The 14532-nt window shown below is 41.7% G+C and overlaps 1 protein-coding gene across 1 annotated transcript in view; it reads right to left on the reverse strand.

Moving 5' to 3' along the window:
• LOC140122852 (kinesin-like protein KIF28) overlaps positions 1-14532 on the reverse strand; it is a 49937-nt gene that overhangs the window by 9690 nt on the left and 25715 nt on the right. Inside the window, exons 14-19 of the mRNA XM_072144098.1 lie at positions 12870-13014; positions 11440-11558; positions 10488-10595; positions 9833-10104; positions 9315-9449; positions 6304-6470 (exon numbers count right to left, since the gene is read on the reverse strand). Of these exons, the coding sequence (XP_072000199.1) occupies positions 6304-6470; positions 9315-9449; positions 9833-10104; positions 10488-10595; positions 11440-11558; positions 12870-13014 (946 nt within the window). The remainder of the gene's footprint in view (positions 1-6303; positions 6471-9314; positions 9450-9832; positions 10105-10487; positions 10596-11439; positions 11559-12869; positions 13015-14532) is intronic.

Genomic DNA, 14532 nt, shown 5'->3' on the forward strand with positions numbered 1-14532 from the left:
GAAGGAGCGGAGGATGCGCTGGAGGGCGCGCACCGTGCGGGCCGAGGTGGCGCCATTGACCCGGCAGATGTGGCAAGCAGGCTGCAAAGATTCGCACATGGACAGACCGGATCCGGTGACCTGACAGCAGCGGAGGCAGCAGAGAATGGAGGTGAGGCTGCAAATAGCGAGTGGCCATCACTGCCTCCCCCGGCAGTTAACATGGTGGCTGCCACCAGATCCAAAGCCCCTGAAACCCCTAGGCCTCCTAGAGGTGCATGTGTGGCGGGAAAATCAACTGCAGTAACTCCTGCACCCACAGCTAAAGATGCAGAGCCCACACTACATGAAGTGCTGACTGCAGTATATAGCTGCAATAGTGCTATATCTTCTCTTACACTACTAGTGGGAGGCGTGAAGGAGGATTTGAATGTTATCAGGCATGACGTGCAAAAAGTCTCAGAAAGAATGGGGGCTTTGGAAGGCAGAGTGGGGGAGATGGAAGATCAGCTACCCTCTGTCAGGCGTGATTTATCACGCATGCAATCTACACTGGCGGCTGTATTGGCAAAGCAGGATGATATGGAAAACAGGCTGAGGAAGAACAACGTGCGTCTTGTGGGGGTGCCTGAAAGGGTGGAAGGCCGCAACCCCAATGAATATTTCGAGCAATGGCTGCTGTCTGTTTTTGGGCGAGACACCCTGTCGCCGCTGTTTGCGGTGGAAAGAGCCCATCGGGTTCCATCGAGACCGTTACCACCAGGCAACCCACCTTGTTCCATACTTATACGCATCCTTCATTACAAAGATCGGGACATTATCCTGAGAAAAGCCAGAGAAAAGGAGAATATGCAAATTAATGGTAACCGTATATCCATTTCCCCTGATTTCTCTGCGGAAGTGCAGAAACGGAGAGCGACATTCCAAGGAGTGAAGAGACGACTGCACCAATTGGAGTTGCAATACTCTATGTTTTATCCAGCCAAATTGCGAGTGATTGCTCTTCAGAATACCCATTTCTTCAGCACACCAGAAGAGGCCACTTCGTGGCTGGATGACCACAAGCAGGAGCTGCGCAGAAGAAGCCCCAGAAGGGACAGATAGAGAGGTGTGATTTGCAATATGCGGCAATAGTTGATGCCCAGCGGCAGTTCTACAAGGGGCGCCATCCTCATGACAAGGTGCTCATGTTAGTCAAGCCTGCCTAGTGGGGGGTGAATCCCCAGCATTGCACCAGATAGGTGTGAGAACTATATGAGACTTGGCGGCTTTTGTTACTACTTTTTCCCCAGGTTGTACCAAAGGTACAGGGTTGTATCTTTCTGTTGTTTACAAAGGGAGGTTTATGTGTTGTCCGGACATGTGCATAGGGTTCAATTGTACACTTATATGAATAATATGACATGCGAATATGATGGCGGTTAAGGTCAAAATAATTGCCTGGAATGTAAGGGGGTTGGGAGACTCCGCTAAAAGGTATGCCGTCACCGCAGCTATAAAACAATATCAGCCAGCGGTGCTGTGTCTATCGGAGACACATTTTACGGATTCTACGGTGTCTAGTTTTGGCCGGGGATGGGTAGGAGCAAACTACCACTCCAGCACATAAATCAATTCCATTTCAGATGCTAAACTGCACCATAGTCCCGGAAGGGCGGTATGTAGCTTTAAGGTGTAAACTACACCACATAGAGATTCTTCTTATTGCAATTTACATACTGGCACTGGCACTGGCGCTAGCGGCGGAGTCTCCTGAACTTCCCATCTTAATAATTTTAACAACTATCTGAACCCTTACTATGACAAGTACAATCGTGGCAGTATTTCTCCGAGTAGCCCTGATACTACTCTAGCCAAAATCCTTAGAGAAGTAGGCATGACGGACATCTGGAGGCATAAATATCCCACATTAAGAAAATACTCATGCTACTCCAGCTCACGTAATTCCCTATCACGTATTGATCTAGCAGTAGGGAATGACAGGATGGTGGCACTGACAGAGGATGTTGAGTATGCCCCAAGAAGTGTGTCTGACCACTCCCCCGTGTTGGTTACGCTTGCAATGGCTGCAGACATGGGGGGGGCAGCACCTATGGAAACTCAACCCCTTCTGGATACAGATCCTACATCCTACTGACACTCTGCCCAGGGAAATAGAGGAATTTCTTAAATTTAACCAGGGAACAGCGTCTCGCTTGGTGAAATGGGATGCACTTAAGTCACATATTAGGGACTGCTTCAACGGGCGAATAATTGCGCATAAAATTAAACAAAAAGAATATTTGCAGGCTCTGCAGGAGAGAGCACAAGACACAGAAAAGGAGTATATTAGTAAAGGGTCAGAGGCAGCCCAAAGGGACTGGTTGGAAGCGCAGGACCTGCTAACATCCCACATTAAAACAATAGCAGAAGCAAAAAAATTCTTTGTCCAGCAAAAATATTTTGAAGGAGGAGAAAGCACGGGGAAACTACTGGCCTCAGTTATTAGGGCACAAAGGGACTCTTCCCACATCCAATCTCTAATAAATGCACAGGGAGAAGAAGTTCACTCAGATAAAGAAATCCTTGAAACCCTTAGGTCCTTCTACAAGGATATTTATACCTCTAAAGCAGGCGACAATATTCAGGAAGTAGAGGCCTTCCTAGACAAGGTGACGCTGCCGGTAATAACAGAGGAGCAAAAAGGGGTTCTGGATGCCCCCCTCACATTGGAGGAGCTAGAGGAAGCTTTAAAGTCATTCCCAAATGAAAAAGCAACCGGGGCAGATGGCTTACCAGGGGAAATACTTAAGACGTACGGATCCCTTCTGTTACCAGAACAGCTTGAAGTGGTTAAGGCAGCAGAGGAACTAGGTAAATTCCCAGACTCTATGAGTAATGCCATAATCGTAGTATTGCCCAAACCAGATAAGGATCTGCTACTGCCAGAATCCTATCGGCCAATATCCTTATTATGCTCTGATGTAAAGTTGATAACGAGAGTTATCTTAGACTTGGTCCATGAGGACCAAAACAGGCTTTATGCCTGGGAAATCTACAGCCATCAATATCAGGAGGTTATTTCTCAATATTCAAATGCAACAAGAGTGGGAGGGCTCCAGAGCAATCTTATCATTGGATGCAGGGCTGTCATGAACAAAATGGGATTTGGACCGCAATATATAAAATGGGTGCAAATGCTATATGGGACACCAAGAGCACAAGTCAGGGCAAATGGTTTATTGTCTACCTAATTCTCACTCCACAGAAGCACTAGGCAGGGCTGCCCCCTGTCCCCATTTCTGTTCGCTTTGGCCATAGAGCCATTAGCTTGTATGATACAAGAATCGTCTGCTATACAAGGCTTTAAATATGGGGAGCTAGAAGAAAGAATAGCCCTATATGCAGACGACATGCTGCTCTTTGTGAGAGATGTGGACAGGTCCTTGGGCCCCATAATGGATACCTTATCAGACTTTGGCCGGGTTTTAGGGTTGACCATTAATTGGCACAAGTCAGTACTGATGCCCCTGGACCCCCTGCAGGATGACATTGATTTACAACAGGTGCTCGTAGTCACCAAGTTTAAATATCTTGGGATATGGGTCTCATCCAGGGTACAAGAATACATAAAACTTAACATAGAACCATTGCTAGAAAGGTCAACGGCCAAAGTAGATGCCTGGTGTAAACTCCCCTTGTCAGTCATCGGGAGAACTAATTTATGCAAAATGGTTCTTATGCCCCAATTTTTATATATGCTCCATAACTCACCTGTGTGGATACCTGTATACTTATTCACCAGAATACAAAGATTGTTCAGATCCCTAATATGGCGTAAAAAAACAGCAAGGATTAGGCTGGAGACCCTGCAAAGAAGGTACCTCTATTGGCTCTCTGTGAAGCTCATAGGCTATCACAACTATATCTATTGCACAGGGTATATCGAACCGCACAGTGGCTAATCAAAGTTGGTCTCCGGGGGGTTGACAACTGCCCTAGATGTGGAAGGGAGGGAGCGCATTTAATGCACATGATGTGGGAATGTCAGAAGCTAGGACAATTTTGGAAAGATGTGCTAAATCTCATCTCCCGAGTATTTAGAATGGATCTGCCAGCCACCCCAATTGTCTGCCTGTAAGGCAATATAGAGGATAATAATGTTACAGAGGGTACTATACTAGGAGTCAGTAGAATGCTTTATCAAGCCAGGAAACTGATAGCTATGTATTGGTTACGCCCTGATGCTCCAAACATAGAGGTGTATATCAAGAATTGAACAACATAATTAGGTTAGAAAAAGGTGTTTATTGCAAACAGAAAGCAACTGCAAAATTTGAACATGTCTGGGGTCCCTGGATAGACACTGCTGGTCTACCATCAACACACTTACAACGAAATCCGTTGACTGCCTTTCTTTAAACATGTGGCCAATGTATAAATGATCTATAATATATGCAGATAAACGTATAAGGTGTACACTTTGGAAAAAATAATTGTGCAGGTCATTGTAAACTATGTATGTGTCTGGATGGGTTGGGATAGGGTGGGATTGTATGTCTTCTTGTGGGTGGGGGAGGGGGGAAAGGTGGGAAATGTTTGTTAAAAAATAAGTTGAAAATGCTCAATAAAAAGCTTTGATTTTAAAAAAAAGAAACCCCAAAACTTTCATCCCAGCTACTGTGCACTCCTGAAAGGAATTCAGAGTCAAGACAGCCTGAGAAATATTATCTTTCCTCTTTGGGGAGAGAAACTGCTACATTGGAGTGGTATCTAAAATGAATTCTAGAAACTTTATTTTGGTGGATGGAGAAAGCCGTGATTTCGGTTAGGATATTCAGGGTGATCAACAAATAGTTTTCCAGGATCTTTTGAGACTGTTATGGGATCACGAAGATCCCTGCTTCTCTTAGGGCTGTAGTGGGGAACCAATCTTGTTGAACACACAAGGGGCCAAAGTGATGCCGAAGGGTAGGCAAGTAAACTAAAGGTGACTAATCTCGTTGTGGACAACATAAGCCATACAACATAAGTGTCTGTGCACTGGAAGGCAAATTGTTCTTTCTGACCTGTTGCTGGTTTCTTTGTAAGAAACTCTTCATTCTTTTCTTTTTAATATCTGCTTTGGCGCTCAAGTTGACAAAAATGGCGGTGGAATCTGGGAAGTGTAAATGGATGTCTTGGATATGGAACTTTGGAAGCAAAGGAAGAACCCGGAAAAGAAACACCTTTACTTTCGTTAAGCTTTTTTTTTTTAATTTAAAGTTTACTCTTTCTACTCTTTTTTTAGCTGTAGGAGAGGATGCTAGAGGGGAGGAAGCTGGTGAGGCCATCTGCTTGAATAAAACTTAGATCAGTTTGGAAAAACAAGGAGCAAAGCAAAGGAGTCACCAGACTCAAACATACCATGTGATGCAGAGGGGTCCACTGCTTGGCATCTTTCTGAGCAACACCAACCTATATAAATTTGGCACTGACACTTAGCCCCAACGCCCCAGTGAAGTGGACACCCAGCCAAACCAACCTAAGAGTGGCACGTCATCCGGAGCACAGACGCGCCTGAAGTGAGTTACAGGCTTGTGCATAATGGCGGTAGGTTTCACATGAGCAAACCAACATGCCCCACTTCCAGACGGGACAAGAAGAGCGGCAGCCGGCCAGCAACCGCGTCTCACTAGAGGTAAGATTAAACACAGGGTGGAAAAAACCATTGGAAGAACTCTCAATCCCAAAAGAATATTACCTTGTGCCTTCCACGGGAGTCAATCGATCCCAGGTTATAATTTAACGGGGGAGAAAATAAATCCCCTGTATACAAGGGGAGAAAACTCTATCCCTGGGAGAAGAGTCAATCCCTGGCACACGACATAAGGGAAAACATCAGTTCCAAAGAAAAATAAGGGGAGACAATTCAATCCCTACATACGTTAATAGAAAGTTTGTCATCTTCTACATTAAGAGAAAACAAAAAATGTATCCTATCTCTGTCTCTCTCAAATACCCTTGGTTGTGTCTAATTAGTCTAATCATTTACATGTGTACTGCTAATTAATATGCCTCTTCTATCCAACAGTAGGCAGACAATAACCCTTGTGTATCCGCTGCCGTAGGACGGAAATGCATTTATCCAAAGAATTGTGCTGGGCGTAGTTTTTTTTCCAGTATTGTTATGTGATCATGTTAGTTTAGGGTTTGTCCTGCAGCCATTATGTGGTTTGTGGAAATAATTATGGCAGAAACTGTAGAATTGTTTGGAGCTGGACTTATATTGCATTATAATAATGTAGAAATAAAAAGGGTTTCATGAATAGTGGAATAGAGTTTTAAATAAAAATAATATCTTACCTTGAAGGCCCCATAGATCAACAACCAATGCATTTTTTTGGAGGTAACTCAGGAGTCCATTGGATACATTTAAAGTAAGAAAATGTAGTTTATGATCAATCAGAGGATTTATGTTTTTCCAGACTGGTTTTGTATATACTGACTGGTGAACATCATAAAAGCGGTATCTTAAAAAAAAATATTGTGATATATATGAATAAATATGTACATAAGAAAGAAATGTTAAATATTTAAATATAAGTTGGCATGTAATTAGTGTAGTTTTGTGGAATGATGAATGTGAATGTAAAGTGGAAATAAATAAAATGTTTATCTGAAAATAAAAAGTGGAAATCTGGTTACATTATCAGTGTTCAGATTTATCTACACTTTTATCTAGCTTCTGAACATTCACTAGTATCATGACACGTAGAAAAAGAGAGATGAGACAGATCAGAGATGTTGTGATCCATAAGATAGATATAACACAATGACACTCTCTAACACTGCTAATTAAAGGAAACCTACCAGTTCAAATGGTAGGGGTAAGCTGTAAATACCAAGCACCAGCTCAGGGTGAGCTGGTGCCGGTACTTACTTTCGTTAGTGTTATTAACCGCTGTATCGCGGTTTTAACACTTTTTAAAGTTTATAGCAGAAGCTGCTTCGGCGCTGCGCCCGACTGTGCGCGCGCAACGTCTCTGGCATTTCCTATGTTGGCGCGCGCACAGCCGTGCGCACGCAGCGCCGAAGCAGCTTCGGCTATAAACTTTAAAAAGTGTTAAAACCGCGATACAGCGGTTAATAACACTAACGAAAGTAAGCACCGGCACCAGCTCACCCTGAGCTGGAGCTCGGTATTTACAGCTTATCCCTACCATTTGAAATGGTAGGTTTCCTTTAACCCTTTCAGGACCTGGCCCTTTTTTGTTTTTTCATTTTCATTTTTTACTCCCCATGATCAAAAATCCATAACTTTTTTATTTTTCCATGTACAGAGCTGTGTGACGGCTTATTTTCTGCGTAACAAATTGCACTTCATAGAGATGGTATTGAATATTCCATGCCGTGTACTAGGAAGCGGGAAAAAAATTCCAAATGCAGTGAAATTGGTAAAAAAACGCATTTGTGCCGCCTTCTTGTGGGCTTGGATCTTACGGATTTCACTGTGCGCCCCAAATGACATGTCTACTTTATTCTTTGGGTCGGTACGATTACAGGGATACCAAATTTGTATAGGTTTTATAATGTTTTCATACATTTAAAAAAATTAAAACCTCCTGTACAAAAATTTTTTTGGGGATTTTGCCATCTTCTGGCGCTAACAACTTTTTTATACTTTGGTGTACTGAGCTGTGGGTGGTGTCGTTTTTTGCGGATTTTGATGACGTTTACAATGTTATCAATTTTAGGACTGTACGACCTTGTGATCACTTTTTATAGAATTTTTTAGTTTTTTTAAATGACAAAAAAAGTGCCATTTTCGAATTTGGGCGCGATTTTCCGTTACGGGATTAAACGCAGTGAAAAACCGTTATCATATTTTGATAGATCGGGCATTTTCGGACGCGGCGATACCTAATGTGTTTATGATTTTTACTGTTTATTTATATTTATATCAGTTCTAGGAAAAGGGGGATGATTTGAGTTTTTAGGGTTTTTTATTATAATTTTTTTTTTTTTAACTTTTTTTTATTTTTATTTTTAGTACTTTTCAGACTCCCTAGGGTACTTTAACCCTAGGGGGTCTGCACGATCCTATCATATACTGCCATACTACAGTATGGCAGTATATGGGGATTTTACTCCTCATACATTACAATGTGCTGATAGCACATTGTAATGCATGGGTTAACCAAAAGTAGCCTCGGGTCTTCGCGAGACCCGAGGTTACCATGGCGACGGATCGCCGCTCCCCGATGACGTCACGGGGAGCGGCGATCCTCGAAAAGATGGCGGGGCCCATGCGCCGCCATGCTTTTGAAGCCGCCGGCAGCATTGCCGGCGGCGATCGAGGTGAAAACACCCGCGATCGGTGCTAGCACCGATCGCGGGCGTTACCGGTAAGCCTTTGCTGCAATATGCAGCAAAGACTTACCGGCTATGGAGAGGGCTCAGCGCGTGAGCCCTCTCCATGCACCCGCGGCCGACCCGTGACGTGCTATTACGTCACGGGTCGTGAAAGGGTTAAGCTATATTACACACACAATCAGCTCTGCTACATGCCATCTTCCCTTGATATAAAGATCTTATGTTGCCAGTAGTTTGCAGACCTAACCAGCCATAAGACTAGCCAAATCACACTCTGTGAGGCAAAATTGATATGGCTCTCAGTGTCTAACATCAGCTTAATACCCTCCCGCACTGCCAGACCAATTGTGCATAGTTTAGCTCAGTAACTACTAGACATGGCCCCATCCATGTGACTAGTTAAAGTACATATGCATTGAATTTCCCTACTAAAGTTTTAAATCTTATAAATTGACTTTAAGCATAAGAAACTTTATTTCTTGATGATAGGGTAAGTTTAGGGTGGAAAAATATCTGTTAGGATTAATTGTATATAATAATATTGGGAGTCTACTTTCACCCAAAAGAGTGAAATCCACAGTAGTGGGTATTTTTGGGTGATGCTGAGCAGTAGAGAAAGAAGTAAATATAAATAAAAACTGAATTTTCTCTAAAATGACAATTCACTCAGAAACACCAAATATATGTCTGTAAAGTTTATAAATGTTGCCTTACTTGTGGGTTGACCCCTGAGGTGATAGACTCCCTTTAAAGAAGTAAAGTTAGAAGTTTAGCCTTCTTTTACGGCAATGAGTAACAAGACAGGAAATATAAGACCCAGAAATCAGATGAGAGCAGCCTATAAGTACCATATGTGGTAGGACATAGGATGATTGCTATCAGCAACATATAAGGGAACTCTACAAGCCAAAGTCAACGAACCAAGTTCAGCATAGCCTCTTACAGGGGGGAAAAAGAGGGATTGTATGTAACATATCTCTACTATACTATAACACATTTACCCTATTTGAATTCCTCTTTCTGAAGCCTCCTTTATCCAACGGACACCAAGACACTGTAGTATATGTATCTGGAAAACTATCTTTCTTCCTACTAACTCCAAAGGATCAACAACAACGTCTTCTTCATTGAAGGGCCTAATTAATATATTAAAAAAAATTAAAGTGTATTAAAGGAGTTTTCCAGCGATCAAAGGAGGGAAAACACTTGATTTTAAACAATGTCAAGACCATTCTCCCTGCACAGTGTCAAGCCAACACTTGAGGTCCAGGTGTAAGGTACAAGTTCGGTGGCTGAATAGTTATCCAAGTGAGTGTTACCTGGTGTTGCCAATATTAGACTGTTCAGGGAAACACCTCTGACAGGTTACACCCACTTGACTCACATCTCATACATCTAAGAAAAACAGCAGCATTATTTTTTAGTTTGCTATGCTTTTTATTTTCAAACCTAATACAAAACGAAAGTAGAAATGCTATTTCAATGGTCTTGTTAATAGATGTATTATTATGAACTTTACCTTCCACAGCTGGAGCACGGAGTTACATTTATCATAATAATTGCTTCCTCTACCCCTTCAGAATCCAGAAGTTCTGTCTGTTCTTCCACTTGCATACAGTAAGCTAGGGACTGAAGCCATATGTGTGCTGACCCTAAATGGATAACCTCAACTGGATCCCAAAATGGATCACTTTCACGATCCAATGTCATATTGCCATCCAGAAATTTTTGATACAGTTCTTCCATAAGAAATTTCCTGTTTATGAACTTGGATTTTGACCATATCCATACCTTAAACCATACAAAAAACAATTTTTATACAAGTAAATTGTACATATATATGGTAGCCACAAAATTATTTGCACAAATTTGATTTATTAATGCACCCATTTTGTATGGTTTATTTGCATATACAGTATTTGTGCACTTGTTTTGATTTCTATATTTGCTTACAAACGACTAACATTTTCAATTTTGTTCCTATGTCAATGATACATTTGGACTGGGTCTGTAGTTTGGCAACTTTACAGCAACAATGCAACTCCACTATGCCTTTCTATTGACAAACATGTTGAATTGTACATTTAGATGAATGGATGCTTTTATTTTTCAATATTCACCATATAATTTTTTTCCTACTATATTTATTAATTTATGAATTTTCCATTGTTTACCTGTTGGGTTCTTTTATTAATCACTTTCACTGTTATTTCTTTTTGAAGATCATGACCTCTGGAATCAGTCAATGCTAAATTCTTCACTTTTAGCTCAAATATCAGGTCCTGCTCAGGGATTAAGAAAACTATGATCAGTACTAAACACTGGATTATATCAGTAGCAAAGATGATTTACTAAAGTTACAACCAATATAAATGTCTCAAATTGAAAAAATAAAGGAATCAATCAACACCTCAAAACTTCTAAAAGAAATACAAAGGTACTCGATGGGGTCTCTGCAGAATCAAATGCTCCTGATCTGTTCTGAATTTACAGGTTTTTGCCATACTGTTAACCAACTGAAAGTCCAATAGGAGTCACTAGAGCATAGGACGGAGCGCCATCATGTACTCCATTGACTTATATTAGACTTCCAAATCAGAATACAGTGTGGTTGAAACCCAGTCGAGAACAGAAAAGGGAAACTTGCAATACCCCATTCTGCTGATTGAGGTGGGTCCAACAGCTGTGACTCCCTGCCATCAAATATAAATATTCCCTTTCCTGTGGATGAGGGATACATTTTAACAATGACACACCCCTTCGAGTTATATATATTAACATGTTTCTTATATTCACTTGTTACACTGATTTATCCATTGTTGATAAAAGAGTTATTGACCATTCAATGGCCCTGGCATCAGCGTTGCGTGTGCTTTTGTTCTTTTTATGTGCAGTTCCCTAAGCTCTTGCTCAGAATGCTTCTTAGACCTACCTTTATACAAATTAAGGATGGCTATTGTGTATAACCAGGAGACTGCTGGAGTGATCATTCAGTTCCATGACCACATACACAGTATGTGGTCATGGAAGCTTATACTACTTACCTGGCCAATTATATAGCTCTGACAGAAGATTTCATGAAACAGAACTGCTAAAAGACAGTTTTCAAGCAGCAGCATGCTTTACCTTCATAAGTTCTTCACTCATCTGATTTGCTTCTGCAACCAAGGGCATCAATTTAATATAGTCATGGAAGACTGCCAGCACACTTGGGTCAGGTTTGCCATCTTTATTATGCAGTGCACCTGCATGGAAAATGATTGCATTAAATGGATCATATGACTTGTTTTCACTAAATATTTCATTTTCTTTATGTCATAGAACAATATTTAAAGGGGTACTCCCATTTAGACAAATAAATATTATTTGTATGATAAAACATTATAAAATTTTCCAGTATACTTTCTGTATCAATTCCTCCTGGTTTTCTAGATCTGTTCTTTCTGTCATTGTATAGAAAGCTTCTATGTTTACTTCTAGTGGACAGAAATCTGACCATTGTCACACAGGTGCACGGCTCATTAGTGTCACTGAGAATAATCAGAGCCGTGTGTTATAACGAGCTGTGCACCTGTGTGACCATGGTCAGATTTCTGTCCACTGGAAATAAACAGTGAAGCTTTCTATAGAATAATGATGAAGGAGATGTCAGCTTCCCCCAAGACACCACTAGAAGATGCTGGATAAAGACTATTTCTCTTTAAACGTTTCTAATTTCTCTGTGACAAAACAAAAAAATGGCACCAGTCGGCTAAACTTGCTGACTCTTTGAAACTTCACTAGCTAGTAGCCATGTGGTAAGATTAGATAAGTGGTGTACCTGTCAGCAATAACAAAATAGCAAATATACATTATGTAAAGTATGTATTTGGAGATGATCAGTAACCTATCAAATGTATTACACTATTGTAGTAGTGAATCAGAAGTTGGATTGAAAATTAACCAGAGGTGTTATGGTAATAGCCAATGATAAGCTATTGTTCAAGTGTATAACTAATCATGCTAATAGTTAAGATGTTACACCCTGCTTAAAGATGTATAAATAAAGGGGTTTGAGACACCCACAATTGGGAATTTTGCTGAGTTCTACACCTGCCTGTTGAGCTCCGTTATTCCTCTGTCGCAACGTAATTCACCTACAGCACATGACCAGATCTCCTGTGTGGCAGACCTTTGCTGCTTCAACAATGACAGCAAGCAGAGATATAGAAAATTGTGAGCAATTGATATAGAAAGTAAATTGGAAAAATATATAAATTTTAATTAATCAAACAATAACATGTATTTGCTGAAATGGGAATACCGCTACAAGATTTATTGTTTAAAATCACGATCATGTCACCTTGTAGTCATGTCAACTTGTAGTGCTACAAAAAAAACTTAATTTAGCCCTGGTGAAATATGTATTGCAAAATCTTCCTTTATGAACTCAAAATAAAATGTAAATAGAATGTAAAAATACCCCTAGACAATAATCTAATAAATAATGCCCAAGCATTGAATGTAACTTGTACCATTTTAAGTGTCATTAGGATTGGCAGGTAAATTAAACATACCCAGTTTATCTACACTGAAGCCTTCAGCTGCTGCTAGTTCAGACTGGAAGAAATCATAGTCAAATTTGCTGATATCTTCACATCCACGTTCTTCTGGAAATCCAATGTACAAATATGCACTATTGGACCCAAGAATTATGCGATCCTAAGAACACAAAAGAGATTTACATCAGTTACTATTTACTACAATGATGATCATAATATGAATACGAAGATAAAACATCATATTTTTCATGTTATTGTCTGTGCAGTATGCTTTTTCACAAAGGAAAATCATGTGTCCTCCATCTAGCCATGTGCTCTTTAAAGGGAGCCTGTCACCAAGGACCTCATTTTCACTAAAGACAGGTTGCAGAAGCCCATTACACCTGCAGTGCAATTATGCCTTTCTGCCTTTTCTAACATTTGCATTACAATATTGTTGTGTGTTTTAGATTACCTTGCACCGTGACAAAATTAGTCCCACAGTGGGGAAATTCACAGCGTTACAGCAGCAGAGAGGGTACACAGAGTGAAGTACAAACTATGACAACAATAATATTAGGGATAAATGAACAAAAAGAAAAGGGGGATAAAAAGACAAAAAAAGAGACAAGCAATGATCGGCAGTTTGATGTTTAGTCTGTGGATGGCACTTGCATGGACTGGTTAGGTGGGGGGCGTAGGTTACTTCTGTTTGGGCCTTGTTTGTTGAACAGCCTGATGGCAGCAGGGAGGAATGACTTACGATAACGCTCCCTTTCACATTTGGGGTGAAGCAGTCGGTCACTGAATGTGCTCCCCAATGCCACCACAGTCTCATGCATGGGATGGGAGCTATTCTCCAGAATAGACTTCAACTTACACAGTGTCCTCCTCTCAGCTACCACCTGCACTGTGTCAAGAGGACCCCCCCAGTACAGAACTGGCTTTCCTAATCAGTTTGTCCAGTCTGCTCCTTTCTCTAGCTGAGATGCTGCTTCCCCAACAGACTATGCCAAAGAAGATGGCTGGTGCCACTACAGAGTTGAAGAAGGTCTTAGGCTATATTTACACTGCCGTTGCCCGCCCGTACCGTACCGTAGCGGGCAACGGCAGTGTACGGGGAGAGGAGGAGGAGGTGAGCGCAGCTCACCCCCGCCCCTCTCCATAGCAACCTATGGCGCACGGCCCCGTATTACGGGAAAAGATAGGACAGGTCCTATCTTTTTCCCGGGTACGGAACGGTACGGTGCCGCACGTGTGCTGCACCGTACCGCTCCCGTAGGGTGCCGTGCGCCCATAGGAGTGTATGGGGGACGTATATCGGCCGTATATACGTCGGCCGTATACACGTCCCCCATACGTTCGTGTGAATGTAGCCTTAAGAAGAGCCCCCCCGCACTCCGAATTCCCTCAGCCTTCTCAGCAGGTGTAGCCTGTTCTGACCCTTCCTGTGAAGTGCGTTTATGTTCTCTGCCCACTCCAGTTTATTGTTGAGGAGGACACCCAAGTACTTATAGGACTTCACTGCCTCAATGTCTGTCCCATGGATAACCACCGGTTGAGAAGGGGGACTGTGCTTACAAAAGTCCACCACCATCTCCTTGGTCTTCCCAGCATTAATCCTAAGGTGGTTTCGCTGGCACCAGTCCACAAATTTCCGGATCAGTTCTTTGTAATCCCTGTCGTTCTCACCTGTAAT

Source organism: Engystomops pustulosus, chromosome 3 (genome assembly GCF_040894005.1).
Source record: "Engystomops pustulosus chromosome 3, aEngPut4.maternal, whole genome shotgun sequence".
In the NCBI taxonomy this organism is placed as follows: Eukaryota; Metazoa; Chordata; class Amphibia; order Anura; family Leptodactylidae; genus Engystomops; species Engystomops pustulosus.